A 26,646-nucleotide genomic window follows, 5' to 3' on the forward strand; every position below is an offset into this window, starting at 1 on the left:
ATTGTCTCTTCTGGATTGGCTCAAGAGTCTGATTAAACTGTTACTCAGCTGAGCCGAAGTGTCAAAATGCCACCAACAACTATATTGCCAAATAGGCCATGTTGCCCAACAAGTTAAGTAATAGCAAAAGGACACAAAACGCCAAATATATGTCTCGGATGATATGTTGTGTAAAAATTTAAATGAGCTGGAAAGCAGAGCAATGTAGTGAATTCATTTATAATATTAGTGTCATAATATACAGATGCGTCTAATAAATAGAATATTGTGGAAAAGTATATTTTTCATCAGTTATTTAAGAAAGTGAATATATAAGTGAATACATTTAATATATTCTACACTCATAACACAAACTAAAAGCCTTTTTTAATGTCGATAATTACGGTCTACAGCATCTCAAAATATTAGAATATTGAATTTCAAGTTTGATTAAATTACCATTCATACAGTATAAATACCAGATATCTATCTAGTTCAGTACGTGCAACCACAATCATGGGGAAGACTGCTGACTTCACAGCTGTCCAGTAGATGATCATCAACACTCTTCCACAAGGACGGTAAGCCTCAGAAGGTCATCTCTGAAAGGGCTGGCTGTTTGCAGGGTGCTGTATCGAAGGATGTTGAAGTTGACTAAAAGGGAAAAGTGTGGTAAGAAAAGGTGCACAAGACGTAGGGATGACCGCAGCCTTGAGAAGAATGTCAAGCAAAGCCGATTCAAGAGCTTCAGAAGGAGTGGACTGAAGCTGGATTCAGTGCATCAAGAGCCACTGCACACAGATAACTTTAGGAAATGGGCTATAACTGTCACATTCCTAGTACCAAGTCATGCCTGAACCAATGTCAATGTGAAGATAATGTCAGAAGCATTTTTACCTGTGCTAAGGAGAAAAGAACTGGACTGTTGCTTAGTGGTCCAAAGTTCTCCTTTCAGATTTCATTTGGAAATTAAGGTCCCAGAGTTTGAAAAAGTGGAGAGGCACAGAATCCAAGTTGCTTGAAGTACAGTGTGAAGTTTCCACAGTTTGGGTTGCCATGTCATCTGCTAGTGTTGGTCCACTGTGTTTTATCCATTCCAAAGTCAACACAGCCATCTATCAGGAGATTTTAGAGTACTTCATGCTTCCATCTGCTGACAAGTTTTTTGGAGATGCCGATTTCCTCTTCCAGCAGGATGTAGCATCTGCCCACAATGCCAAAACTACTACTAACTGCTTTGCCGTCCATGATATTACTGTGCCAGGCCAGCCAACTCGCCTGACCTGTATTGTCAAGAGGAAGATGAGAAACAGACTTCAATAGCAGCTCAGCAGTGCCACAGGCTGATCACCTTTATGCCACACCGCATTGATGTACTTAGATGCAGGTGTGTGGGTTGAAATAAAGAGCATATGATATAACAATTAAAGAGATAATACATTTCAAATCCTTTTCAATACAATTTTTTTTAGATAATAGATAAAAGGGTTTCATGTCCATTCCAAAAATAAGATGCTAATCAGAAAATCCCCATCACCCATTTAGACTTTTTTTATTTAGCATGTATAATATATACAAAGAATCTGATTCCAGTCTGGATGCATTTTCTTGTCATTCATTCTGACAAGTGGAATGTAGCCTTATTGGCAATGGTTGAACAAAATGTCAACAGAGTCATTGTAGCATGAAATGAAATCCTGCCCTCTGATTAGCACAGCTCTGTAATTTTGTTTTAAGGATGACACTTAGACAGTTTGAGTAGCAGGGCTATTAGTATGCTACATGGTTACATCTGAAAAGAAAAATTAGACAACACAATTAAAACTGCCTTTTGCATTTGTAGTTATGCACCAAAAAAGATAAGCATCCTCTCTGACATCTTTCTATGTCATTACATTTTTGGCATGAATGTATTCGTCCATTTTCTTTTTCAAGTCAGTGAAGTCAAAAGCTGTGTCCTCTGGCCATGTTTGCAAATACAGCGGTAGGTTTCTGAAACACAAGTCAAAAAATACTAAACAATCATCACACCAGTTACAGATATTAAAGATAGCAATGATGTGTGACTTTCATGTGGAAAAAAATTACAGTATGACGTATATGACTTGTCCAATAGCTTACATTGACTTAGGTGTAACTGAAGTACTATGGGCTTCCCTCCAGAGTGCTGATGCTTCCTCTCTACGATCAAGCCTCCACAAGACTTCAGTTAGCCACATTTCAGTATTCTTACAACCTAGTGAAATTCAATTCCACACGTAAATTTGAGAAGGACAGGGCAACGTATCAGATTAAGCAAACAAACAGGTCACACTGATTCACTATAATGAAAGCATATCAGCTGAAAACCTGGTGACATCTGGAGACTGAGATGAAGATCTCTCAGGGCCTCCTTCAATTGACCTCTTTCCAAAAAACAGAGTCCTCTACCAGCTAGTGCTTGTCCTTTTGCTGCTTCCAAAGTTACCATTCTTTCAACCATTGCTTCAGTGTTTCCAAGATGTTTTTGTTTCCAGTCTAAAAGTTTGATGAAACCATGTAAGTGATGATACATGAAAGATAATGAAGACAATAAAGCAAGTTCACACATCAAATGTGGCTTCATTAAGATAAAAAGGGGAAAACAGCTTCATTTTTTGAATGCAGATCTGTTATAAATAGATACTTGATGAAGACCTCAGGATAAAAATATTTTGTGTATAGGTAAATATAGCTGTAGGTCTGTGTTTTTAAACCTGGATGATACTTCACAAACAAAGACAGACATGCTTAGTATGATTACACAGTCTAGAAAGAAAGAGGTTACTTACCTTTCTGTTTAATAAACACTTTCACCAGCTGATTAATCGCTCTATAAGGAAAGAGCAAGTGAACAAGAAAAAAATTATTTGGACTAAACATGTTTTGCCAACACAGCTATGTACTGAATGAAACTCTCATCACATTGTACCTTGTAAAGTTTGTAATAGCCTCTTTGGTGTCCTTCAGTTTCCAGTGGGCTTGTGCTTGAAGGAGATGGGCCGCACCAGCCCATAACACAAAGTCAACCTTTTCAAGTACAACATCGGAGTCAGATAATTTTTGTTTTTCAACGGCATCAAGCAGCAGCCTCTCGGGAATGAAGTCGAAAGTGCTGGTGATGACCTCCTCGCAGACCACAAGAGCATCACTATACCTTTGAGCTTTCAACAAAGCAAATCCTGCTTCAAGGTAGACCACTGGGATTCTGGGAAAAGAAGTGCCATCCCCTGTGGATACCTGAAACACAGACAGGTCGTTGTATCATATTTGTTGTAATTTGCGTCACTGATTATGTTATTTTCCTGTTTAATACTGTGAAGTTGCTTCGAAACTATCTGTATTGTATATAGTAAGCGCTATATAAATAAAGGTGACTTCACTTGAATCAGTTACATCACTTTATATGCATTATTTCTGAATCTGATGCCTGAAAGAGTGCAGTCCTTACGAGATCTTTGCCATCTGACTGCAGTGACGCCAACAGATCAAGATAGTACTCAACACCATCTGAAACTCTGATTCACACAAAATATATTTTAGAGGTTTAGTATCCATAAAAGTATTATTAAATAACTGAATATTCATATTTTATAATCTAGTCAAGCATTGGTCTTTGTTGTGGGATCACTTGCCTGCCACTGAACACACATGTGTGAGCCAAAGTGTGAAGAATAACAGATGAGGAAGGGACTCTGCTAATGAAGGTCATCTGTTCACCACCAAGCAGCATAGCTGGAGAGACCAGTGACGCACTAGGTGAACTTTTATCAGACTGCAGCTGGACTGCCTGTAAACAAAGCAAGAGAAAGTATTATTTAACTAACACATTTTAAAGGATTAGTTCACTTTCAAATGAAAATTAGCCCAAGCTTTACTCAACCTCAAGCCATCCTGGGTGTATATGACTTTCTTCTTTCTGCTGAACATAATCGGAGAAATATTAATAAATATCCTGACACATCCGAGCTTTATAATGGCAGTGAATGGGACCAATGAGTATGAGCTGAAGAAAGTGCTTCCTTCTCATCCATCCATCATAAACGTGTGCTCCGGGAGGTTAATAAAGGCCTTCTGAAGTGAAGCGATGCGTTTGTGTAAAAAAAAAAAAAAAAAACATCCATATTTAAACAAGTTATGAAGTAAAATATCTAGCTTCCACCAGACCACCTTCCATATTCAACGTACGAAGAAAGTGTAAAACACCTACGCCTTCCCTATTCACTTTATTCGTAACTTGAATACAGAAGGCAGTCTGGTGGAAGCTAGATATTTTATTTGACTTGTTAAATATGGATTTTTTTTTTATGACACAAATGCATCGCTTCCCTTCAGAAGGCCTTTATTAACCCCCGAGAGCCGTGTGGAGTACACGTTTATAAAGTATGGGTGTGGATGGAGACGCTTTCTTCAGCTCATACTCATTGGTCCCGTTCACTGCCATTATAAAGCTCGGATGCATCAGGATATTTATTAATATTTCTCCGATTATGTATATCAGAAAGAAGAAAGTCATATACACCCAGGATGGCTTGAGGTTGAGTAAAGCTTGGGCTAATTTTCATTTGAAAGTGAACTAATCCTTTAAAATGACACTACATAACATGCAGGAAATACATTCATTGGAATGTTATGTAACAATGTGAAACATCCTTTACTTTTTAAAGCAAAACCAGTGTTATTTAATACAATGTTCTACTTAAATTTAAGTCTACTTTGTTGACGCTAGAAGACAGTCATGAGATACGGACCTTTGGTACTCACAAATTATTTGTCTTTATTGTTTGTACTTGTTTTAATATAGTAATAAGTTGTTATGTGGTGTGTGTGAAGTAAGGACATCAGTTAATAATTTGTTATCACTATTGCTGCCGATTTAACAAGTTTACTTAATTAGTTACGGGAAAAAATAACTATTAAAACTATTAATGCATTTAACGCACCTGCCCCACCCCAGACCTACGTAGTACATTTCATAAAGTTGATTGGTGACGAACATGATGCAGGGCAACAACTCACTGTGTGAAGGAGCCCATAGAATGCAGTTAGAAAATTCAAGATATTAGGGCAAAAATGTCCCTGTATGAGGTTGTCGTCTCATATTTATATCAATGATATAGTTAACGCACAATATCACAAAAGTGCTGTTTTTGTCCCGAATAGCATGAGTGCAAATGTGACATTATTATTATTTTTTTTTTACAACAGTTCAATAAATAAGTGAGTGAATATATTGTGTTATATTTCAGACACAATATTGTCTGCTTTTCTCAATTTTGCCAGTGAAAATATTACCTATAAAGCCAGAACTGTTGTTAATTTCATTAAAAACTGTATTTCGCATTTCCATATTAATAAAAAAATCCATTAAAGTTATAGTTCACCCAAAAATGAAAATTCTGCCATTGTTTACTCACCCTCATGGCCTAAAAGTTTATGTGTAATGAATTCTATGTTGAATCAAATAAAATATTTTGTTTTTTTCTAAAGCAACTTTTTGTAATGTCTTTTCTCATTCAACACAATAATGACTTTAAATTATATTTCGGGGGTAATTTCTCAGCCAAGTTAGATGTGTGATTAATCTGTGATTAATTAGATTAATTAATAGCCACATCATGTAATTAGATTAAAAATGTTAATCGCTTGACAGCCCTAGTTATCACTGATATCACAAGCAGTTAATGATTTTATGTAAATGCATACATGCTGTAAAGAATAAGGTACAGTGCATAAAACAATATTGGTCAGTTGTGTGCAGAATGACTTACTGAGTAAAGAAGATGCAATGCCTCAATTTCTGCCTTTGAATTGCCAAGCTGTCTGAACACCAGAGCACTTTGATAAAGGGCACTATGGCAAGCACAATCCACCTCCACAGCCTTCCGATAAAAGTGGAGAGCACAGTGGGGCTGACCCTGCATGGACATAAGAAACAGAGCCTCAAGAGAGAAATTCTGACCCAGCACACATGATCACTTAATCTAATGTAACAAACAAACTTAATTCAATTAATCAACTATAAACAGGAACTAATTCAGTATTTGTTGGTTCAAGATTTAGTCTATTTAGGTCTATTTAGTTCAGGGTTCATTTGATGGAGGATTGCAGAACAGAGCTTCTTACCAGCTTAGCAAAACTCTGGCCTGTAAGGGTGTGGATCTGCGCCAAGAGACTTCTGGGACTTGGAGGCCTTTAGCCTCCTGAAAAGCCTCAAGGGCTTCAGAAAATTTCTCCATCTTCATCTGTTCAACCCCTAAACCAACAAACACATTTTAGGACTAATGGAAGTTCTACTATTTATTGTTTTAAATGGCAAAGAAATTGAAAATGACATCTATATTGTTTCTTTCCTAAATACAAACTTTGGTCATATAACAACATTTGTACAACATACTGAATATTTCTTGTGACATTAATATATGGACATACATAATTTATAAATATTTACATAAACAAAGGTTTCATCATATTGTCAACATCTTAGTTCAGACATTTCATACCTTGACATATCACAGTGCAAATGTGCAAAAGATCCTTGAGGTCCTTTGCTGCCATTGCAACCCTTAGCGAGGAGTCTTCTTCCATGCTCAAAGCAAGGTTTCGTGTTTCTGTCTGCAGATTCACAGGTGCTGAATGCTCTCTCTGAGAGTAGATGAGATGAGAATGACAGAATGCAGTATAGCAGTCAAATATACATTCTTAAAAAGAACAGCTTTTTTCTTATTCTTCTTTTTCATATTCTTATTCATATTTTTTGAGTGATTATCTTTATGTACAAGTATTGCAAATCCACCAGTTTTTGTGTCATGGCCCACAACAAATGTAGGTTATGCAGACTTTACAGAAACCTAAATATCTCAGCTCAGGATGGTTCTAGCTTCTTGGAAGAAAAACTGGTCTCTAGAGTCTCAGTACTAAATCATTTTGTGTTACCTAGTTAAGTATAGTTTGCATGCAGAACATTTCAGGCTTAAGGCTCATCTCAAGTTTTTTTGCCTGAAATATTCACAGATAGAAAAAATATTGAGGTTGAGATTTCGCTGAGGGGAGTCTTAAAATTATTTTTATAAAGATTATAAAAATAATACCTTGTGGTTAGTCTGTATCAGAAGAGTAAGAATTCTCTCTAACTGACAGTGCATGAGCCACAGCACCCACTGAATCAACAGAAGCTTGTAGACATAAGGCGCATAGACCGAGGTGCCAAAAGTCTGTAGAACAGCCTCCCACAACTTAACTGGATCACAACAGGACACCTCAGACCCTGCAGCCTCTAAAGCTACAGGAAAACAGACAGGTAGAGGGAACATAAAACATACTGCATATAAATCAATAATAATAAAACAACACAATGCTCTATTTACCTCTTAATAATGTGTGGCTGAGACTCTCCTCAATCTCACTGGGGTTGGAGAAACCCAACGAGAATAAAAACGTATTATATGAAACTGTCATTTCAAGTTTGAGTCGTTCAGTAGCTGCTGGAATTCCTGTGTAAACACAATATGGATATGAGCTTCTGACAATATTACCATACTGTAAGCCATCAAAAGTAACACATGATAGTACCTTGAATTTTCTGAAGCAGTTTAAGGCTTTCTGAACAGCATCGCTTCCGAATATCCTGACATATCTCGAGGTTATCTTCATTTTGCTGAAATGGAAAATGGCCTATGTGTTTAAGCGCAAGGTAGTTTTACTGTAAACGATACAATAATACTTTTGCTACAGTACCTTCCAAGTCAACATTATGTTGTTATTCTCCTCACTCCATCTATCAACTAAACAGGGAATAGCAGACATGTCAACGACTCAAAATATAGGCAGTCAACAGATACCTAACATTTCAAGTGTACTGTATTAAATCCACAGCTTATTTCCGAATCAGTAGTACCCTTCCTCATCTGATTCGAACTTTCCCTCCTCCTCAAGTCTAAACAAATGATTAGTGATACAGCGCCACCTGCTGTTTGGGATGCATCGTCTAAAACTTTGAAAAATAAGTAAATAAATCTAAATAAAAACAGGTTTCTTGTTTTTCAGTTAAAAGCGGGCGCGGCTCTAATATGTCTGGTGCCCGGTGTCATTCGCTTCCAGTAATTTTTAGCTGTACAGCAGTCAAATAAACTCGTTATGCTGCTAAATGTACTCTTGTATGTAAATCATATTTAGTTCTTATTAAAATCCATTTGAAAAAAGCTCGTTATGCTGCTTGATATTGCAAACTGGTATTTCTTACCATATTATTTTAATATATTGTCTTAAACACGCTGGTTTGTAGCGCAAACAGTTACATTACTGCACTTTGATATTATTCTCGTTATTTCCCTAGCGGCCAATAAATCTGAATTCTCGCACATTTACAGAAAGGCTAGCACCTTACTTCCGCGTTTGTGGTATGTTTAATATTCTTTCGCAATATGCTTTATTCATTAAATTCCCCCCCCTCCCCCTTTTCTTGGATTATTCTTTATATAATTTTTCTTGTTGACTATTGTGCCATAATTGTGTATTGTCTGAAAGATTGTTTGTGTGTTATTGTATTTTCTGTATGTTAAAATTGCAAACAAATAAAGAAATAAAAAATAAAATAAAAACCTTACTTCCGCGTTGAAAAATTAGGTGTATAGCCTAAATCTCAGCCTGAGTCTGTGATTTTGGTTTTGAAAGACAATGTAATTTAAATCTAAAGAAGTTAAAAACTTGCGTTAAGAACTTTCTAGTGATAATCTCTGTTAGTTTTATGTCATAATTCCATTATTATTAAAATAAGATTGTTTGCATCAGTGCTTATCGCTAGGCTATATAATCTCTGACGGTCACATATAGTGCATTTTATTAGGTAGTGAAAATTGTGTTGAATATAAATGCATTAACTGGTCTGTCCTGTAATAGGGTAATCTAGGTCCATATGACTTTTTCCACATGACTCCGCAGTGCTATCTATCTGTGTCGCAGCATAAACTAAGATTCTACGTCATATTCTGTCTCTTTCCCCCAAGTCCTCCAGTGGAGAGGTGCAGCGATCGCAGCGAGAGGCCGTCCTAGAATTGGGAGCCATTCGCCAAAATGGTAAGATATTTCACTGCGTCACTTAACCAGGATTTATCAGAAATGACTAAAGTTCTATATTAAAACATTTTTGTACATTTAGGACGCATTTTTTTTATTTTTTTTTAATCTAAGCCATGTAATCTTCTTTATTCTGATGTCAATGACGTAATGACAACCTGCTTAGAAGATTCTCGCGTTTGTCAACCTTGAACTTGAATGATATGGGGAACATTTAATTGACGTCTTTATTTTAAAATAGTCAGGAAATAGAGTGACGCAATAAAATATACATCTTTGTATTCGTTGGGAGGTCATAATGTATAAGTCACGATTTCAGTAAGTTCGTCATGTAACAGTTGTACTACGCATTAATGTAAAGCACAACCGCATGCGGTTTGTTCGATCTTTGTTTTTAAGTGAAAGTAAGCCGCGTTATTTTAGGGATATGGCCCAGCACAGTGCACGCGCACGCACTCACTGGAATAACGTTACCCTGTTATAAATAGCGCGTTTACGCCCCGACTGTTCTTTTCTATGCGCGTATTAAAGTTTCATGAGCAGACACCGAGCAAGCCATGACTGAGGAGTGCTGCTGGGTGCAAATAGGGTTATTACAGTGACGGGGCGGTTATGTTTGTGTTTTTGAGGGGCGAGACAATCCGACACTCTTGTCAGGCTAAACAAGCTTGTCATTGGCTGAGTGTATCGCTGGGCAGCGCTTGTGCTGAGGAGACTGCAGCACACAGCGGCGCCGCAGAAAGTGCGCACTCATGGTACATGCTGTGCTTCACTGCACTCTTATGAATCATGACGATTTAAAAAAACTCTTTTGAAATCAATAATTACTGTCATTGTATAATTAATTAGGTTTGAAAGCGCAATACACAGTAAATGCTAGTAAATATTAGCCATTTTAAGTTACTTTTGCCATGTGGGCTACAGTAAAAAAAGAAAGAAAAAAAGATAGACATTTAAAAATCTGATGTATTTTAACCTTCGTGTACTGTTGCGGGTCAATTTGTTGAAACATTTTGTGACTTTTTCAGATTTAGGGTAATGAACATGCATGCGAAGTTTCAAAATATGTGTTGTGAAATGTGCATAGAGAAATTTTATACGTTCTTACTGTTCGTGGGTCAATTTGACCCATATAGACAGACATTCAAAAGCAACTGTACAGACCCAAAATATAATTTCAGAACTCCTCAACTACTGAAGTGCCAGTGTCTTACTGAGTTTAACAACTCTTCATTTTCATAGTTTGTGAAAATATAAAGTTGTTTTACCTGTTAATTGTCTGTCCCACTTTTTGAGCATAGATATGAAAATGACTTTTCTAACTTAAACTGTTAAAAATCTTGTATACTTCAGAGCACAGACTTAAGTTTGGTATCTTTTTAAAGGGAACACTTCACAGATTATTGTAGAAGTTAAAAGTAAGTTAAGTTAAAAGTAAGTTAAAAGTAAGACATCCTATTCACAAGAAGTTTGTGCAGTAATGTTAATATTTGATTTGAATTCAATCCCTAAAACACATAAAAACACACGGAAAGAATCAGAGCATGTGTTATAGTTTGGCACCACATCACAAATGAAGAATCTATCGCTATTTATCTATTTCTCTGTCATTTCAATCAGTCACCAAATATGAAAACTTGATTGTATGTTTTTTTCATTGTGTGATTTTTGGGGAATTGTATTGATTCTAATTAGGGTCAATTTGACCCGGACCATACAGGCAGTCGCCAGAAATCAAACAGTGCACAAGGGTTAAAAGAAAATACATGAAAAAAAGTATTAATTGCCTTTTAATTTATGGGGACAGAGATATTATCAAAATCACATTTCATCACATCACCTTTACATTTAAATTTTAATTGTAATATTGTTTTAAATGTTCATTATTTTTTATATATTTAAATTTATTTTATTTATTAAGTGTTTTACTTTGCATTATGAATGTTTACTGCATTATTTGTGTCATGTGCCAATTTTGCCATTAAAAATTATTTTAATAGCTCAGATGGTTTATTAACATTATATTATTCAATTACATATACAGTTCCAATGTACATACAGGTATACAGTCAACAAAATGGTAACGCTTATGATTTAACTTTTTCTATGGTAAAGTAAAGCTGGCAGTTTTTTTTACACAAAATTTAATTTTAAAAATATGTATTTAGCCTCATTAAAATGTATTTTAATGAGAAATTAAATGCATGAGCTTAGTTAGACTGTCACAGTTGCTTTTTGTAGATTCCCATCCTCTAACAAGCCTGCGGCATTCACTTGTTTTGACATTACATATTGTCCCTCACACACCAAAACTTATATTTACTCCACAATCAACACTGGACAAACTTGTATTTGTTCCTCAGGTGAACTTCACAGTAGAGCAGATTCGGGAGATTATGGACAAGAAGTCCAACATCAGGAACATGTCTGTGATCGCCCATGTGGACCATGGAAAATCTACTCTCACTGATTCCTTGGTGTGCAAAGCTGGTATTATTGCTTCTGCACGTGCAGGAGAGACCAGATTTACTGACACCAGAAAAGATGAACAAGAAAGATGTATCACCATAAAGTCAACGTAGGTATTCCTATTTAAAAAGTCACCATTTTATTATCAATCTTACTGATGTCACAAGAGCTATTCTACAGTAGGGATTTGTCAGCAGGATGTGTTCGCATAATCTATTCAACTTTTCCACCATTTTTGACCAGTAAAAAGGTACTTTTATTGAACATGCACCACCATTCAATAGTCGGGGGTCTGTGCGATATTTTTAATGTTTAAAAAAAGTCTGCATTTATTTGATCAAAAATATTGTAAAATATTATTACAATATTCCTTCAGTCACATGGTCCTTCAGAATCATTCTGATATGCTGCTCAAGAAACATTTCTTCTTATTATCATTGTTGAAAACAGTTGTGCTGCTTAGTTTTTTTTTTTTTTTTGTGGAAACAGTGATATATATTTTTCAGGATTTTTGATAAATAGAAGTAAAAAGAAAAGCATTTATTTAAAATATATATTTTTGTAACGATGCATCCTTGCTGAATAAAAAAAAAAACTCATAAGGGGTAAGTTGTCACAATGGAACCTTCCATTAAATGGTCTCTTAAAAACTTTTCAGCAAAGTTCTCAATTATTTGAAATGAACAAAAAAAACCCACTGTCATTTGTGGACTGTTGATTTAAAACCTTATAGTTATATAGCCCTGTGTCTCTTATTCTATTCAAACAAAATCTACAAAAGAAATGACTTTTCACAAACACTGTAACACTCTACATGTATGCTTTATCTTGCAGGGCTATCTCTCTGTATTATGAGCTCAGTGAGAATGACGCAGCCTTCATTAGGCAGTCTAGGGATGGTTTTGGATTCCTCATCAACCTGATCGACTCGCCAGGACATGTTGACTTCTCCTCTGAGGTGACGGCAGCTCTCAGAGTTACAGATGGTGCCCTTGTAGTGGTAGACTGTGTATCAGGTAAGACAAATTAATTTTAAGAAATCAAATTCACACTTCTGTTCTGCAATTTGAGGGCACCTATTATGCAAAATTCACCTATTATGCAAAAATCCACCCACTCCTCTTGTTTTAATCCCCATAAATCATAAGCAGCGTCTCAGATTAAGCCGTTTGCAGATTGTAGCTTTTGTGACATCACATATATTTAGGCCCCGTCCATGATTGTTGATGGACTCTGTCCTGTTAGCATAGACCCCGCCCTCAGTGAGTTGTACACAGTCCACCTTGTTTATCTCCTCACCAGAGAATTTAACAGCAGCATCTAAGAAATTTATTCTTATTAAAACTACTAAGTTATGCAAACAAGAGCAGTGAGTGATTTTCTGTTTTTCTTTTGTTGTTTGATTCATATTAACAGCATATACAGCAGTAAGTACTATATATTACGCTGCTTTCATTTTAATACACAGATCTAATATACATGCAATTTCTTTACTTGCTGTATACGTTCACAGACAACCGATTGTGTTTATGTGAACTTTGTGTGTATTTGACAGTTGAAGCGTAATAACACGTAAAAGAGAACTTAGTTTAATACTCGCGGGATGCACCATCTGACATCCAGCTTTCTGTGCGCGTGCTTCAGATGCGTGCGCTCAGAAAAATATATATCAGAAGTTTAGACTGATATGGCTTTAAAACGCATGCAGATAATAAACTTTCATGATGATGAAGAACTGCAGTTTCACCTGAGCATGACCATGACAGAGATGATAATCAAAACCAAACAGATGTTTTGTTAGTTTTTGGCAGAGTATCCGAGACACAAGCTGTAGGCTCCACCCTCCTCTATAAAGTGAGGTGGGGAGCAGAAGCTCATTTGCATTTAAAGATACATGCACGAAAACAGCATGTTTTTCCTTCCACTCAAAAATGGGGCATAATTATAAAAAGGAGCATAATTGGTCCCCTTTAAGGCAATATACACCATACCAAACCATACAAATAGTTTCATCATGAAACCTTGAGGGACAAGATTTATGTGCCGGACCAAAAAGTGATTTTTAAAAAAGGTGAAATCTGACTTGCTCCACAGGTGTGTGTGTGCAGACTGAGACCGTCTTGAGACAAGCCATAGCAGAGCGCATCAAGCCTGTCTTGATGATGAACAAGATGGACCGTGCCCTCCTTGAGCTGCAGCTGGAACCCGATGAGCTTTTCCAAACCTTCCAGCGGATTGTGGAGAACGTTAACGTCATCATCTCAACCTATGGTGAAGGAGAGAGTGGACCAATGGGAAACATTATGGTAACAGTTTATACTGAAAAGTCAACTTTATGATCAAAATATTTGCTTTTATTTATCTGTTTCCAATTGGTTTCTGGGGTACCTTAGGTGGATCCTGTGGTTGGGACTGTGGGATTTGGGTCAGGCCTCCATGGCTGGGCTTTTACTCTGAAGCAATTTGCTGAGATGTATGTGGCCAAGTTTGCTGCCAAAGGAGATAAGAAAAAAACAGACCTCACTCCAGCAGAACGGGCAAGGAAAGTGGAGGAGATGATGAAAAAGCTTTGGGGAGACAAGTAAGTGTCTTGTGTTATAAAGGAGATATTAGATCACAATGGCACAAGTACAAATCAACCATTTGATTTCCAGTATAAATTGTGTGTATATATGAAATCTTTTTAATTCAAAGCCATCTTTTTCAGGTACTTTGATCCCTCTTGTGGAAAATTCAGCAAATCATCAACCAATGCAGATGGCAAGAAGCTTCCTCGTACTTTCTGCCAACTTGTCTTGGATCCAATCTTTAAGGTTTGTGTTTGAATCAGTTCTTCTTGTTAGCACTCGTCTCCTGCTACTACCACTCATTTGCAATTACACTCTCATTTGAACACTTTCCACAGGTTTTCGATGCTATTATGAATTTCAATAAAGAAGAGACCCAGAAACTGATTGAGAAACTTGAAGTAAAGCTTGATACAGATGACAAAGAAAAAGAAGGAAAACCTCTACTTAAGGTAGAGCTGAATACCTAAACAACTCGAAAAAATGACTTTTGAGAACCTGCACCCTAATTGAACCGGTATGGTTGTTGACACATGGTTTTTCGAATGTTTCCAGGCTGTGATGCGCCGCTGGTTGCCTGCAGGTGATGCTCTGCTCCAAATGATTACCATCCATCTTCCTTCTCCTGTCACTGCCCAAAGGTACCGCTGTGAACTGCTTTACGAGGGTCCTGGAGATGATGAGGCCGCTATGGGTGAGTCACTATATTGCAAGGTGTTCTACACTTCAAAGAGATGTGCTTTTTTCCCCAAACTTAATCAGATTCCTCCTTTGGATTTCCAGGTGTAAAGAACTGCGATCCGAAAGCTCCTCTCATGATGTACATCTCCAAGATGGTGCCAACCACTGACAAGGGTAGATTCTATGCCTTTGGTCGTGTCTTCTCTGGTATTGTTTCTACAGGGCAGAAGGTGCGCATCATGGGCCCGAACTTCACACCAGGAAAGAAGGAGGACTTGTACATAAAGCCAATCCAAAGGTTTGCTGCTTTCAATTACATATACAGTAAAAGTCATCTTCACTTGATTTGATTTGATGATCATTACCCAATGGTCTCCCCAGAACTATCCTGATGATGGGTCGCTATGTAGAGCCCATTGAGGATGTGCCCTGCGGAAACATTGTGGGTTTGGTTGGGGTTGATCAGTTCCTGGTCAAGACTGGCACCATTTCCACTTTTGAAAATGCACACAACATGCGTGTTATGAAGTTCAGCGTCAGTCCTGTGGTGAGAGTCGCTGTGGAGGCCAAGAACCCAGCAGATCTGCCAAAATTGGTGGAGGGTCTCAAACGTTTGGCCAAGTCTGATCCCATGGTTCAGGTGAATATCTTGATGGGTTAATAAGACGGTATAAACACAATTCAGTCTTTCCAATAACAATTACATCTTGTTTTCCACCTTCTGCTAGTGTATCATTGAAGAGTCCGGTGAGCACATTGTGGCAGGTGCTGGAGAGCTTCATCTGGAGATTTGCCTAAAAGACCTTGAGGAAGATCATGCCTGCATCCCTCTGAAGGTAGCACTTGGATGACAATACTGAAGAGTGTACAAATAATTTTTTACTCTATTCTTCTCCACTAACGGTTTAAGGCCATTTTTTGCAGAAATCAGACCCTGTGGTGTCATATCGTGAAACCGTCAGTGAAGAATCAGACCAAGTTTGCTTGTCCAAGTCTCCCAACAAGCACAATCGCCTGTACATGAAATCCAGGCCCTTCCCAGATGGCTTGGCCGAGGACATTGATAAGGGTGACGTGACCTCTCGGCAGGAGCTCAAACAGAGAGCTCGCTACCTGGCTGAGAAATATGAGTGGGAAGTTTCCGAGGCCCGTAAGATTTGGTGCTTTGGACCGGATGGCACAGGGCCCAACATCCTTGTGGATGTCACAAAGGGAGTTCAGTATCTGAATGAGATAAAGGACAGTGTAGTGGCTGGTTTTCAGTGGGCAACAAAAGAAGTGAGTAAAGACAGGTTATGTATTTTAATTCATGCTTGGACATTCATACAGTTTGGATTATAATAATGAGATACTTCAACAGAAACAATTTTATGTTACCTTACCAGGGTGCACTCTGTGAGGAGAACATGCGGGCAGTCCGATTTGACGTTCATGATGTCACTCTTCACGCTGATGCCATCCATAGAGGTGGCGGTCAGATCATTCCCACAGCCCGTAGAGTTCTGTATGCCTCTGTGCTCACTGCACAGCCAAGACTCATGGAGCCCATTTACCTGGTCGAGATTCAGGTACACATGGTGGATTCCTGGAACAGAAAAACGAGAGTGCAATCTTGATGCCGTTAACATATTTTCTTCTCCCCTTCAGTGCCCAGAGCAGGTTGTTGGTGGCATCTATGGTGTGCTGAACAGAAAAAGAGGCCATGTGTTTGAGGAGTCCCAAGTGGCTGGGACACCTATATTTGTTGTGAAGGCATACCTACCTGTAAATGAATCATTCGGTGAGTTAAAACTTCAGATCTGACAGCAGCTTGATAAGTTTGTTCAAAATGACAGCAATGTCATCTTAATATCCAACAATAAATACATTAGTTATAGCAGTTAAACACATTTTTGAGTGGTGCCAAATGTTATACATGTTTCTGTACAGGTTTTACAGCAGACCTGAGGTCTAACACTGGTGGACAGGCCTTCCCTCAGTGTGTGTTTGACCACTGGCAGATTTTGCCAGGTGACCCCTATGACATAAACAGCAAACCTAGCCAAGTTGTGGCCGAGACCCGTAAACGCAAAGGTCTGAAGGAGGGCATCCCAGCGCTGGACAACTTCCTGGACAAACTATAAATTTCTCTGGATTGTGTATGGTAATTTAAGATATTAACCTTACAATGTTAACGTGATGACTCTGAAGTGTACGGCAAAATGTTTACACAGAAAATCAATAGAGCTTAACTTAAATATTCAAAGCTGCACAACCTTGCAGCAAATTAAATCAGAGCACGTTAAACTTGTGTGGATGTTTCCATACATAAAGTACAGCCAATACAACACAGCAATCTGGACATGATTAAACTTTAAAAATATATTTTTCCAGATGAACATGAAATAATACTCTAATCACTGTGTATTGATTTACATGTCTTAGGATGTATATGTATCTTAAATTGTTCCCTCCTTTGGGCAAAGAATTCAAGATTCTCAACAGCTTTACCTGTGCCATCATTAATGGAGAGCTATGTCGATTAAAAACCTCAGCCCTGACTGAGAGGGACAATAAAAGCACTGTATCAACATTTACAGCACATCATTGTTTGTTTGTTTGGTTTTTTTACATCCATTATATAATCATCTTCGACTCAAAATAGTACACAAGTAACAAGGAGGAAATTCTAAAAAGAAATAAACAACCACTCACATGCCTTCAGACTGTCAAAATGACAGTATGTCATATGGCTCATAATCCAATAAGTCAGACCATATAAGAAGAATTCAAACTGCAACTTGTGTCTATTAAGTAAGCCATTAGCAACAAATGCCAATTTCTAAAAGACTTCATGATATTTTATAATCCTCATCCTATATCAAAACTTTGATGCATAATCTTAAAAAAACAAAAAAAACAAAAAAAAAACAATGAATGGCTTCATTTTCATTACACATGTAGCTGCTGGTTGTTAAATGACCAAGAACCATGAAATTAGACAAATTACTCCCTCAGTTTTATCAACAATCAAATTACAGTTTCTGAGGTGAATATGTTAGATGTGTTAAGATAGCAAAAACAACTTCCATATAAAATTACAGATTCAAAATAGGTTTACCGCATCAGCAACAGGGAATCTAATGGCCCTTGAGCAAATAACCACAAAATTCAAATAATTAAAAAAAGATCTGCTGACACATTCTGCCTTGATATCAGAGAAGTAAACATTTTTTTGAAATATACAACAGTTTTTATTGCTGCAACTGAAGTCTTGTAACAAAAAGTAATTGCACTGCTGAAATCGAAGAGACAAATAAAGTGAGCTGCCGCTGAAAACCTGCTTCCGTTTCAACTGCAGAACTGCCGAAGCAACACACACAATGGAGACAAGAGTGCCGTTATTGAACGTGTCTGAGCTTTCCAGTCCACTCGTTTATGCCATTTGTTTTGCTCTGCTCTTCCAATCAAATAGCTAATGGAAGAAAGTCATTGTGTTACCGACAGTTTCCCCAATTCGAGGGAAAACAGCTTAATTCAGGTTTGAATTTTAAAACAGTATTGTTGCTGACCCACTCAAAGATTTTCATAGCAGTCCTTCTGGGTCCTTGTCGAACCATGATTCTTGAGGTCCATAGTCAAATGTCAAAACTGTTTTCGCTTAGCTGACTTGACTTGAGTGTAGTTGTTTTGGTGACTGGTCAATAAAGATGCACCAGGATTCAGTCAAGTGAGATAATGTCTGATCCTCCCGTGATGACACCCGTCTCATGACTCGAGCTGCTGCTATGGGTTGCCGTCTCGTACTGTGCGGAAGAGGAAACCAGGCTGGTGCTGGTGGTGGCACTCTGAAGGCTGCTGGAGAGGTTGTCTAAAAATATGGGGCCTCTGTAATGTTGCTGAAGAGACAAAGGAAACTAGAGGTAAAAAGCGGTAGAGACTATTAAAACATGTAACATGCAGGCAATCTTAATGTTTGTTTGTAAGAATATGTCACACATACCTGGGGGTCCCCTTGAATCAGAGAAAATAAATCAAGACCTTTGGGAAAGATGTGTGTGGTATGACATGTTAGTATTCATGTTAAAGCTTGAGCATAAATGAAAGCATATTTGATTGGATGGCAGACTGGATGAGTACATACTTTGCATATCTGTGGGAATAGTGGATAAGGTCGAATGGTGGAATGGAACGTAGTCCGCTATTGATGAGGTCAGGTATGACGTGTCCAGCGCCGGGACATTTGGCACCCGGACAGTTGATGGCTGATAAGTCAAGACCCTAAAACATGAAAATTCGAACATATGAAAACCAATAAACACAAAGCAACATTATTATAGAGAAATGGAGGTTCCACTGCAATCAACCTTTTGAAGTATTTTGGGAATCATTCTGGATAATTTTATCCAGTATAAAATGTATATCTGCAATAGCGATGAGGGCTGCTTTATTATGGCAAAAAACATAGTCACGATTATTTTGGTCTATAGTGAAATCACAATTATTTAACATGGTTATTGGTGGGCGATATGATCAAAGTCTTATTCATGATTTGATAAATTTTAGATATCTGTAAAATTTCACAATTATATGATAGGCTACAAAAACTAATACAAGGTTAACTAAATGTAGCCAAGTAAAAATAAACAGGAAGATGTACTAACAGTGGTATTCAGATGAGTAACAAAATACCACAGTAACTGAATAAAGTAAATGTAAACCTGCATATTCTTCACTGCATAGATTAAATGTAGATTAACCCTCATTAAAGCTACAAAAGCTATTCACTTTTGTTGTGTGATCAACATGAATGACAGACTGAAGCAGTAATATTGGGCTACTGTCACAGGGCTGCTTGGATTTAATATACTGTTAAACTCGCGTTTTCTTTTTCATCTGTTTACATTCACTTAAGATATAACCGACTGTGTTAACGAGGATACTTACTTGGCTGATTTGGATGTTAAGTTTGGCTTGGGGAGGAACAAAAGCGTACCGCTGAATGTGGCAGCGGCACAATAACTGTTTTACCTTGATTATCTTGTTTTCATAATCGTTGGAAGCCAAAATTCAAAAATCAATTAAATTAAATCGCACAGTCCTAGTAGCGATACACCACTGTTCCAAAATCTTTTGTCCAATTCCAATGCCTTTTCCAATTATTCATGATTTAATAAAAACATAAATAATAATAATAGATCTTTTATAATAATAATAATAATTTCTGGCTAATAAACATTTAAGAGTGCAAAAAACTAACTTTTCATTCTTTTTATTAAGATTTGATCAACTTACGTTACTTTCCCAGGTCATTTTTAAAACTCTTTTAAAACTTTTAAAAATAATTTCAGGTTTTACCATCATAGGCAATTCTGCATTTATTGTACAGCTCAGGGTACATTCAAAATATGGTCACAAAAGGGCAAGGCTTATGAAAGAGGTACACAGAAATGCCTGGTGTGATTTGTATTGAATGATTGAACACAAACCCTTTGCTGTGCATCTCCTCAGCCTTTGACATGTAGACACAGCGCTTTTTCAGAGGAGGATCGCTGTCCTCATCATCATCAGACGAGCTCTCTAGTGTAAGGTCAATTACGTCTGCTTTTTTTGTACTGCCGGTTTCTGGGGGTGGCACCACTGTACTTTGTCTCACTGGGACAGCACCTAAGGGGCCATGAAATACTTTAAAAATGCATTAAAAAAAATGGAAATCCTATTTACAATCAATTAAAACCTAGCACTCAGAGATAGAGCTCACACACTTGTAAATGGTAACCTTACAATCAATTTTTGGGATACATGGAGATGACACTTTCAACGTCTCCTTCTTTGGTCTCATTGGACACCAAGTCCCATCCTCCTGAAACTTGATTTCATCAACGTCTGTGCAGTCATTGAGTATTTCCATGAAGAGCCTGACAAGTAGAGAGTGCCCAGTTTACTCCATGCACATTACTATCTCAATATAGGCCAAAATATTCAGGGATTGTGGTTGAAATGGCACCTCAGCTACAGTGAAAGTAATCTCACCCATCTATAATCAGACTCTCATATGCGGCTTTTTTGTCACAGACGGGACAGATCCAGGTGGGCTTCTTCTCATTCATTTGCAGGTATAGAGCAGCATCAAAGCACTGCAGGTGGGAACAGGTGACAGCTCGGCAGGGTACAGTAAGGCGCATCTTGCCAAGCTATATGAAAAGAGGACTTATTTGGTCATACAAAATTCTATCTTGTTTTGTCATACTACATCAGCACACTAAACAAAAACTTAAACCTGTTGTCTAAAGTGACACAAGTCAGTTAAGATTTTACAAATGCAGTAACTTACTGGGCACATGAGTGAGACTCGTAAACTAGTTGTGGCGATTTCACTGTCAGGGTCTGCCGTGAGTTTTTCTTTTACTGTTACAAGAGTAAAGAAGGGGTGGATTTAATACATTATGTCAATAATTCAGTCAATTAATTAAATATACGAATGAAGAAGCTAATTGTTACAGAATTCATGACAAAGAACAACAATGAACACAAATAAAGTAAAGAGTTGTCTTACTTAATGCTCTGGAGTGGTCAGGGTTTCTGATCCCCTTCATTCTTAATCTCTGTAGTAACAGTGGGGAGGTCAGCTGCCGCACCAGATAAACAGACATGGAGTATGTCTGCAGAAAACAAGATGGAAGTACATACAAATGCTTAACATAATGAAACGGCTGAAGCAGTGCTGTGGAAATGTGTACTGGCACTTCACATACCTTCCCTATTTCAGGTGCCCACGTGACTACTATCTGATTGGGTACAGCAGATGACAACCTGACCAGCGATGTGATGTTCAGCGGTCTGCCGGGCCTTTTTTGCTCTACACCATTCTTAGGAGGCGGTGCATATCCCTGTGTGATAACCATATCAGATCAGCAGTTATAGAAATGTACAGTTAGAGGTCAGGATTTTTTTTTAAGGGTTAGTTCACCCTAAAATGAAATTTCTGTCATTAACTACTCACCCTCATGATGTTCCAAACGAGAATAATTTTTGTGCACAAAAACATAAAAATAATGACTTTGTTTTTATTTATAACGTTATTTTTGTTTTGTTTTTGCGCACAAAAAGTACTCTCGTTGCTTCATAACGTTAAGGTTGAACCACTGTAGTCACATTTACTATTCTAACAATGTCTTTATTACTTTTCTGGACCTTGAATGTGGTAATTACATTGCTTTCTATGGGAGATAAAAAAACTTCTCGGATTTCATTAAAAATATCTTAATTTGTGTTCCAAAGATGAACGAAGGTCTTACGGGTGTGGAACGACATGAGAGTGAGTAATTAATGACAGAAATTTCATTTTTGTGTGAACTAACCCTTTAAAGAAATTAACACTTGTATTCATCAAAGATGCATTAAACTGACAGTAAAAACGTTAAACTGTTACAAAAGGTTTATACTTCAAATAAATGATTTTTGTAACAACTTTCTATTCATCAAAGAATCGTGGAAAAAACGTATCATGGTTTTTCAAAAAATATTAAGCAGCACATCTGTTTTTCACCATTGATAAATGTTTCTTGAGCACAAACTCAGCATATTAGGCTAAAGTGTATCTAGATACAGTAGATACATCTCACAGAGGTTTTTAATATGCAGTGTTTTTCATCCCTTTTAAACGCCTGTGCAACAGCCATTAAAACATTGTTGGGTCTTGGATGTACAGTATTTTGACAGTATTACTGTCATCTTCCAAATTTTCTATGAGCAATGTTTCTATTTAATTAAATTACGCATTTCATCAGTAATAAGCAATCTCTATTTTTTTGGTGGAGGACTATGACAATTTTATGCAATAAAAGGTTTTATTTGTTGAATATCTCTGTTTCCTTATTAAAGTGCACCACGTTCTTGGATTCAGTCAGCATTAACTTGATTATTTACACATACACATCCAGTGTTGTTTTATGATTGTGTTTTAAGTCAAAAACAGCTCCTCACTTGATTTTGTCTACCAGGAATTGATTGGATGGTTGGATCATTGTGGTTGCTATTCCTGTGATCTCACGTGACAGGTTGTCCTGCCCTCACGCCAGTAAACACATCATTAGGGAAGAGATGTTGTTGCAAGACGGAGGGGAAGTTATTTTGATTAAAGATTACAAGGGCACATAAATTTAAAAAAAAAGTAAAATAAATGATGTGCACAGATAAATCATTTATAATAAATACTGCAATATTCCAAAAAATTCCACCAAAAAATAAGAATTGTCAATTTTGATTTCATTGTGACTAAGTTAGAAACAGTTCAACATTTAAAATGCTTCAAGACCTCTAAGATCTGTTGCACTTCTAGATGTTGAACAAAAAATCCTGCATGAACCTCCCCTTTAGAAATGCTCTATTCAGAGTGTGGCCCTAAATAAGCCTAATTACACAGGGTTTTGTTGTTCTAACGAGTCATATGCATTTATAAAAACTAAAACACATTATGTCTACATACAGGGAGGGGAAAGAGCTTCCCATTGACTTTGATGCACAGGCTGTTTGGATAATTGTCCTCTTGTGGACAACTGGTCTCTGCTAGACAAAACCTAGAATCAAAACAAAACGGAACATCAAGTCTAAAATTGAGATTATGGTGACAACATCTTTGTACATGCTGCTGAATCTTGATATACAGATGACATTATAGGAAAAGCAACACATTGAGTTGGTTCTTACCGTAGCTGAATTTGAACCATGTAGTCCCTTCTTCCACCTGGAAGAAAGTCCCTATGCAAAAGGTTAAGAACAACAAAGAACCAACAAATTTCAGACAAGGGGTAAAAGACAAAAGTCATATTATTTAAGTCGCATTTAAGTCATTTAGTTCTTACCGAGAAATGCAAACTTCTCTCACTTGTTGTGGAGTCAATGCAAATATGAAGTACTTCTCATGATGAAACCGTTGAACGGCATGGGTCCCTTTAAAACACAAACAAGTGTATAGTTTTAAGCCACAGATATAAGACGACACAGGCAAAGAGGAAATCATGTACATCCCAGCTGATGGGATAATTCGTTCACATACACTTCTATTCAAAAGTTGGGGGTTGGTAAGTTTTTTAAAGAAGTCTGTTATGCCTATGAAAAATACAGTAAAACAGTAATTTTGTAAAATTTTATTCAATTTGTAAATATATTTTAAAATGTGATGTATTCCTGTGACAGCAAAGCTGAATTTTCAGCATCATTACTTCAGTCTACAGTGTCACATGATCCTACAGAAATCATTCTAATATGATGATCTGGTGCTCAAGAAACATTTCTTATTATTATCAACGCTGAAAACAGTTGTGCTGCTTAATATTTCTGTGGAAACCATGATTCATTTTTTCAAGATGTTTTATACAATATTTCCCATTCTGCATTTTTTGATGAACAGAAAGTTTCTTTATTAAAATAGAAATCAGTTGTAGTAGTATAAATGTCTTTACTATCACTTTTGATCAATTGAATGCATCTTTGCTGAATAAAACAAAGAAAAAACTTTTGACCCCAAACTTCTCAAACTCCTAAATCACACTGCTACACAAACTCTTAACACTATTTTTGTTTAAGCTTAAGGCTATAAACAATTTTATTAAATATGTGCATGAATTTATCTAAAAGCAGTATTTCACACTTTAATCAAAAGTTTATTTATTTCTAATTTCACCAAGCATGGAACAATTCAGACATTTTGTATAAAATTACCTAAACTTGATGGCTTAATCAAGACATCCAGAACATCGTAAAACGGTAGGGCCTTCATCTGCACGTCCGGGTGGACGGGGGCCATAAGTGGCGTGGGCTGCTGCATATTCATCATGGGCTTTGATTCATGAAACACAGGTGAATCGCAGCTCACCTGCTGCAGCTGCAGGTCTGAATGACCGGTTTGCAGAGGAAGATCTGAGCTCACAATTGTGGCACCACTGTCTATGTGAAAGTAGGATTTAATGCTTGACTTTAGAGCCGCCAAATCTTGAAGACCGTCAAATGTCCTTGGGTATCTCCGACAGTACAGTTCCTTTATTTTTATCTGCACGGCAGGACTACAACCACTCCTTAGTAGATGCAAAGCCCTCAGCAATAGTTCATGCTTGCGACCGCTCTTATTCCTTCCAGCAAAACCTAACAGTACCTGGAGCTCTGAGACACGGAAACTTGATACCATATTCTGCAAAACAAATCCAGACAAGCAATAAAAGACTTTGAGATAGCAAACATGGAAAAGCATATGGGCTGATGAAGCAAATTAACATTTTTGCCACAAAAGTTAGTAAGAAAAAACACCCTTTATGCCATGCAGTTTGACATGTTTTGCAGTTATAATAAGAATTTCTAAAAAGATAAAAATCTGTGCATCAATAAACAACATGGCATAAGCTGGTGGAATACGGTTACAACAGATTTTTTAAAGAACCAAAAGGTGTAATTTGTAAGCAGATTAATTAATAAAGAATTATGTGTGAATTGAGGTGATAACCCATCCAAATACACCCATTCCAGAAACCCCAGAGAAATAAGAAAATCTCAACTGACCCTTCATTACATGGTCCATGCTTGATTGTTCTTATGTGTTAATCCTTTTTTCTTTAAAAATCCTTAACAAATGACCGAAATGCATCTAAAATGTTAAGAATAATTCCAAGACCCATTAGATGAACATCAAAAGCATAACAAAGGACAAAACACAGATGTTCACTTTGATCCCAAGAAAAATGAACTGCTGAAAAAAAGCTGGGTTTACAGCTATGTGGGATGTTTACAAAACAAAATGAATCAGTCAAATAATGGCAATACAATTAGTACACAAAAGCAGGAGTCTAACGCCAACACACAGTCTATATTTGTTATTGCAGGGTTGCTGGTGCTGATGCTTATGTGCAACGCATTAAATTAAACTTGAGAAAGATGATTTTCGCACAACGCCAGTAACAATTGTTGTGATGAAACGCTCAAAGTAACAGGAATCAGGTTCGTCTTCAGGCTTGTAAACAACATTCAGGCTTATAAACAACATTGTTAATGCGTCCCTTGTTAATGTTTACTTCGCAATTTAATGTAAAACGTGCGTCCACTTGCATTTACACACACGCAATTAGGACACGCTGGTCTAAATATCATTTACGCATGCAAATACACGTTAAAAAGCAAACTACACCTGTGGGTACATGTAGACATTGTCAATTGCTCTCGGACGCTAGCTAACAAAGACCAACCAAAACAATTCGAGCAGTGAAGAAATTGTAACGTAAAAAACTTTTTACCTGCAGCGAACAGTCGTCAAGTTCAGTTAGGCATTATAATAAAGCGTTTTCATGCAGTGAAAGATGGTAATGAAAGCAGTGATATTTTGAGGCTGTTCTTCAATGTTTGTGTAGCAGCTCAAGAGCTAAAAGAGCAGCTGGTTGGTGGCTAACAAGCTAAACACAATCCATCTAACGGAGTGGTGTGACGTCTCTCTATTAACTATAAAGAAACTAACACATGGGCAGCAAACCGACCGGTAAAATAGCATAATAAAACGGTAACTGCAAAATGTCTTCAGAATATGAAAAACGCAAAGAAGTAACCAGCTATCATTGCACTTTCGCCTACCCGTAACTCCTCAATATCCGCCATTTTCTGGCTGCGCTCATCCTGGCCAGTCCGGAGATGTCGGGTCACGTGACACAAGCCTGGGTTAAAGGGGTCATATAATACATTTTTGTATTTTTAATTTTTCTTTTTTCTCAGGGGTCAACTTATAATGTTAGGAAACGTTTTCTTCGTCAAAACAGCCATATTTAGTTTTCTATGAATATTTCCCACGCTCTCTTTGACCGTTTATTTGGGGTGCTGTGTCTTTAAGAAGTTCTCCCGG

The 26,646-nt window shown here is 37.2% G+C and overlaps 3 protein-coding genes across 9 annotated transcripts; 1 reads left to right on the plus strand and 2 right to left on the minus strand.

Annotated features, from left to right (window-relative positions):
- Positions 1-1,506: 1,506 nt before the first annotated feature.
- Positions 1,507-8,764, minus strand: fancg (FA complementation group G). Its single transcript, XM_051895796.1, is given in 16 exon segments — positions 1,507-1,771; positions 1,875-1,971; positions 2,101-2,215; positions 2,329-2,496; positions 2,790-2,830; positions 2,930-3,237; positions 3,449-3,515; positions 3,633-3,787; positions 5,769-5,915; positions 6,124-6,185; positions 6,188-6,253; positions 6,501-6,642; positions 7,089-7,279; positions 7,365-7,490; positions 7,570-7,654; positions 7,735-8,764. Coding segments are annotated over 16 exon segments (1,845 nt in total). The 5' UTR covers positions 7,804-8,764; the 3' UTR covers positions 1,507-1,765.
- A 155-nt stretch (positions 8,765-8,919) lies between these two features.
- eef2l2 (eukaryotic translation elongation factor 2, like 2) lies at positions 8,920-17,370 on the plus strand. Its single transcript, XM_051895786.1, has 15 exons — positions 8,920-9,072; positions 11,436-11,650; positions 12,376-12,557; positions 13,636-13,847; positions 13,935-14,122; positions 14,249-14,354; positions 14,447-14,560; positions 14,664-14,802; positions 14,892-15,087; positions 15,171-15,429; positions 15,518-15,625; positions 15,714-16,067; positions 16,175-16,357; positions 16,437-16,569; positions 16,719-17,370. Exons 1-15 carry the CDS (start codon positions 9,070-9,072, stop codon positions 16,910-16,912), a joined length of 2,586 nt encoding a protein of 861 aa, XP_051751746.1. The 5' UTR covers positions 8,920-9,069; the 3' UTR covers positions 16,913-17,370.
- pias2 (protein inhibitor of activated STAT, 2) lies at positions 17,136-26,445 on the minus strand. Of its 7 annotated transcripts, none has more exons than XM_051895792.1 (15): positions 26,382-26,445; positions 25,323-25,407; positions 24,492-24,957; positions 23,633-23,720; positions 23,478-23,528; positions 23,257-23,347; positions 21,524-21,658; positions 21,325-21,430; positions 21,103-21,176; positions 20,802-20,962; positions 20,553-20,686; positions 20,258-20,435; positions 18,913-19,049; positions 18,772-18,809; positions 17,136-18,685 (listed from the first exon to the last, which is right to left on the minus strand). In XM_051895792.1, exons 3-15 carry the CDS (start codon positions 24,952-24,954, stop codon positions 18,491-18,493), a joined length of 1,851 nt encoding a protein of 616 aa, XP_051751752.1. In that variant the 5' UTR covers positions 24,955-24,957; positions 25,323-25,407; positions 26,382-26,445; the 3' UTR covers positions 17,136-18,490. The 7 variants fall into 7 exon arrangements, with proteins under 7 accessions (XP_051751752.1, XP_051751750.1, XP_051751749.1 ...); XM_051895790.1 differs by having other exon boundaries at positions 26,051-26,425; XM_051895789.1 differs by lacking the exon at positions 25,323-25,407 and having other exon boundaries at positions 17,136-18,667; positions 26,382-26,439.
- Positions 26,446-26,646: the final 201 nt, after the last annotated feature.

This window comes from Ctenopharyngodon idella, chromosome 5 (genome assembly GCF_019924925.1).
Source record: "Ctenopharyngodon idella isolate HZGC_01 chromosome 5, HZGC01, whole genome shotgun sequence".
In the NCBI taxonomy this organism is placed as follows: domain Eukaryota; kingdom Metazoa; phylum Chordata; class Actinopteri; order Cypriniformes; family Xenocyprididae; genus Ctenopharyngodon; species Ctenopharyngodon idella.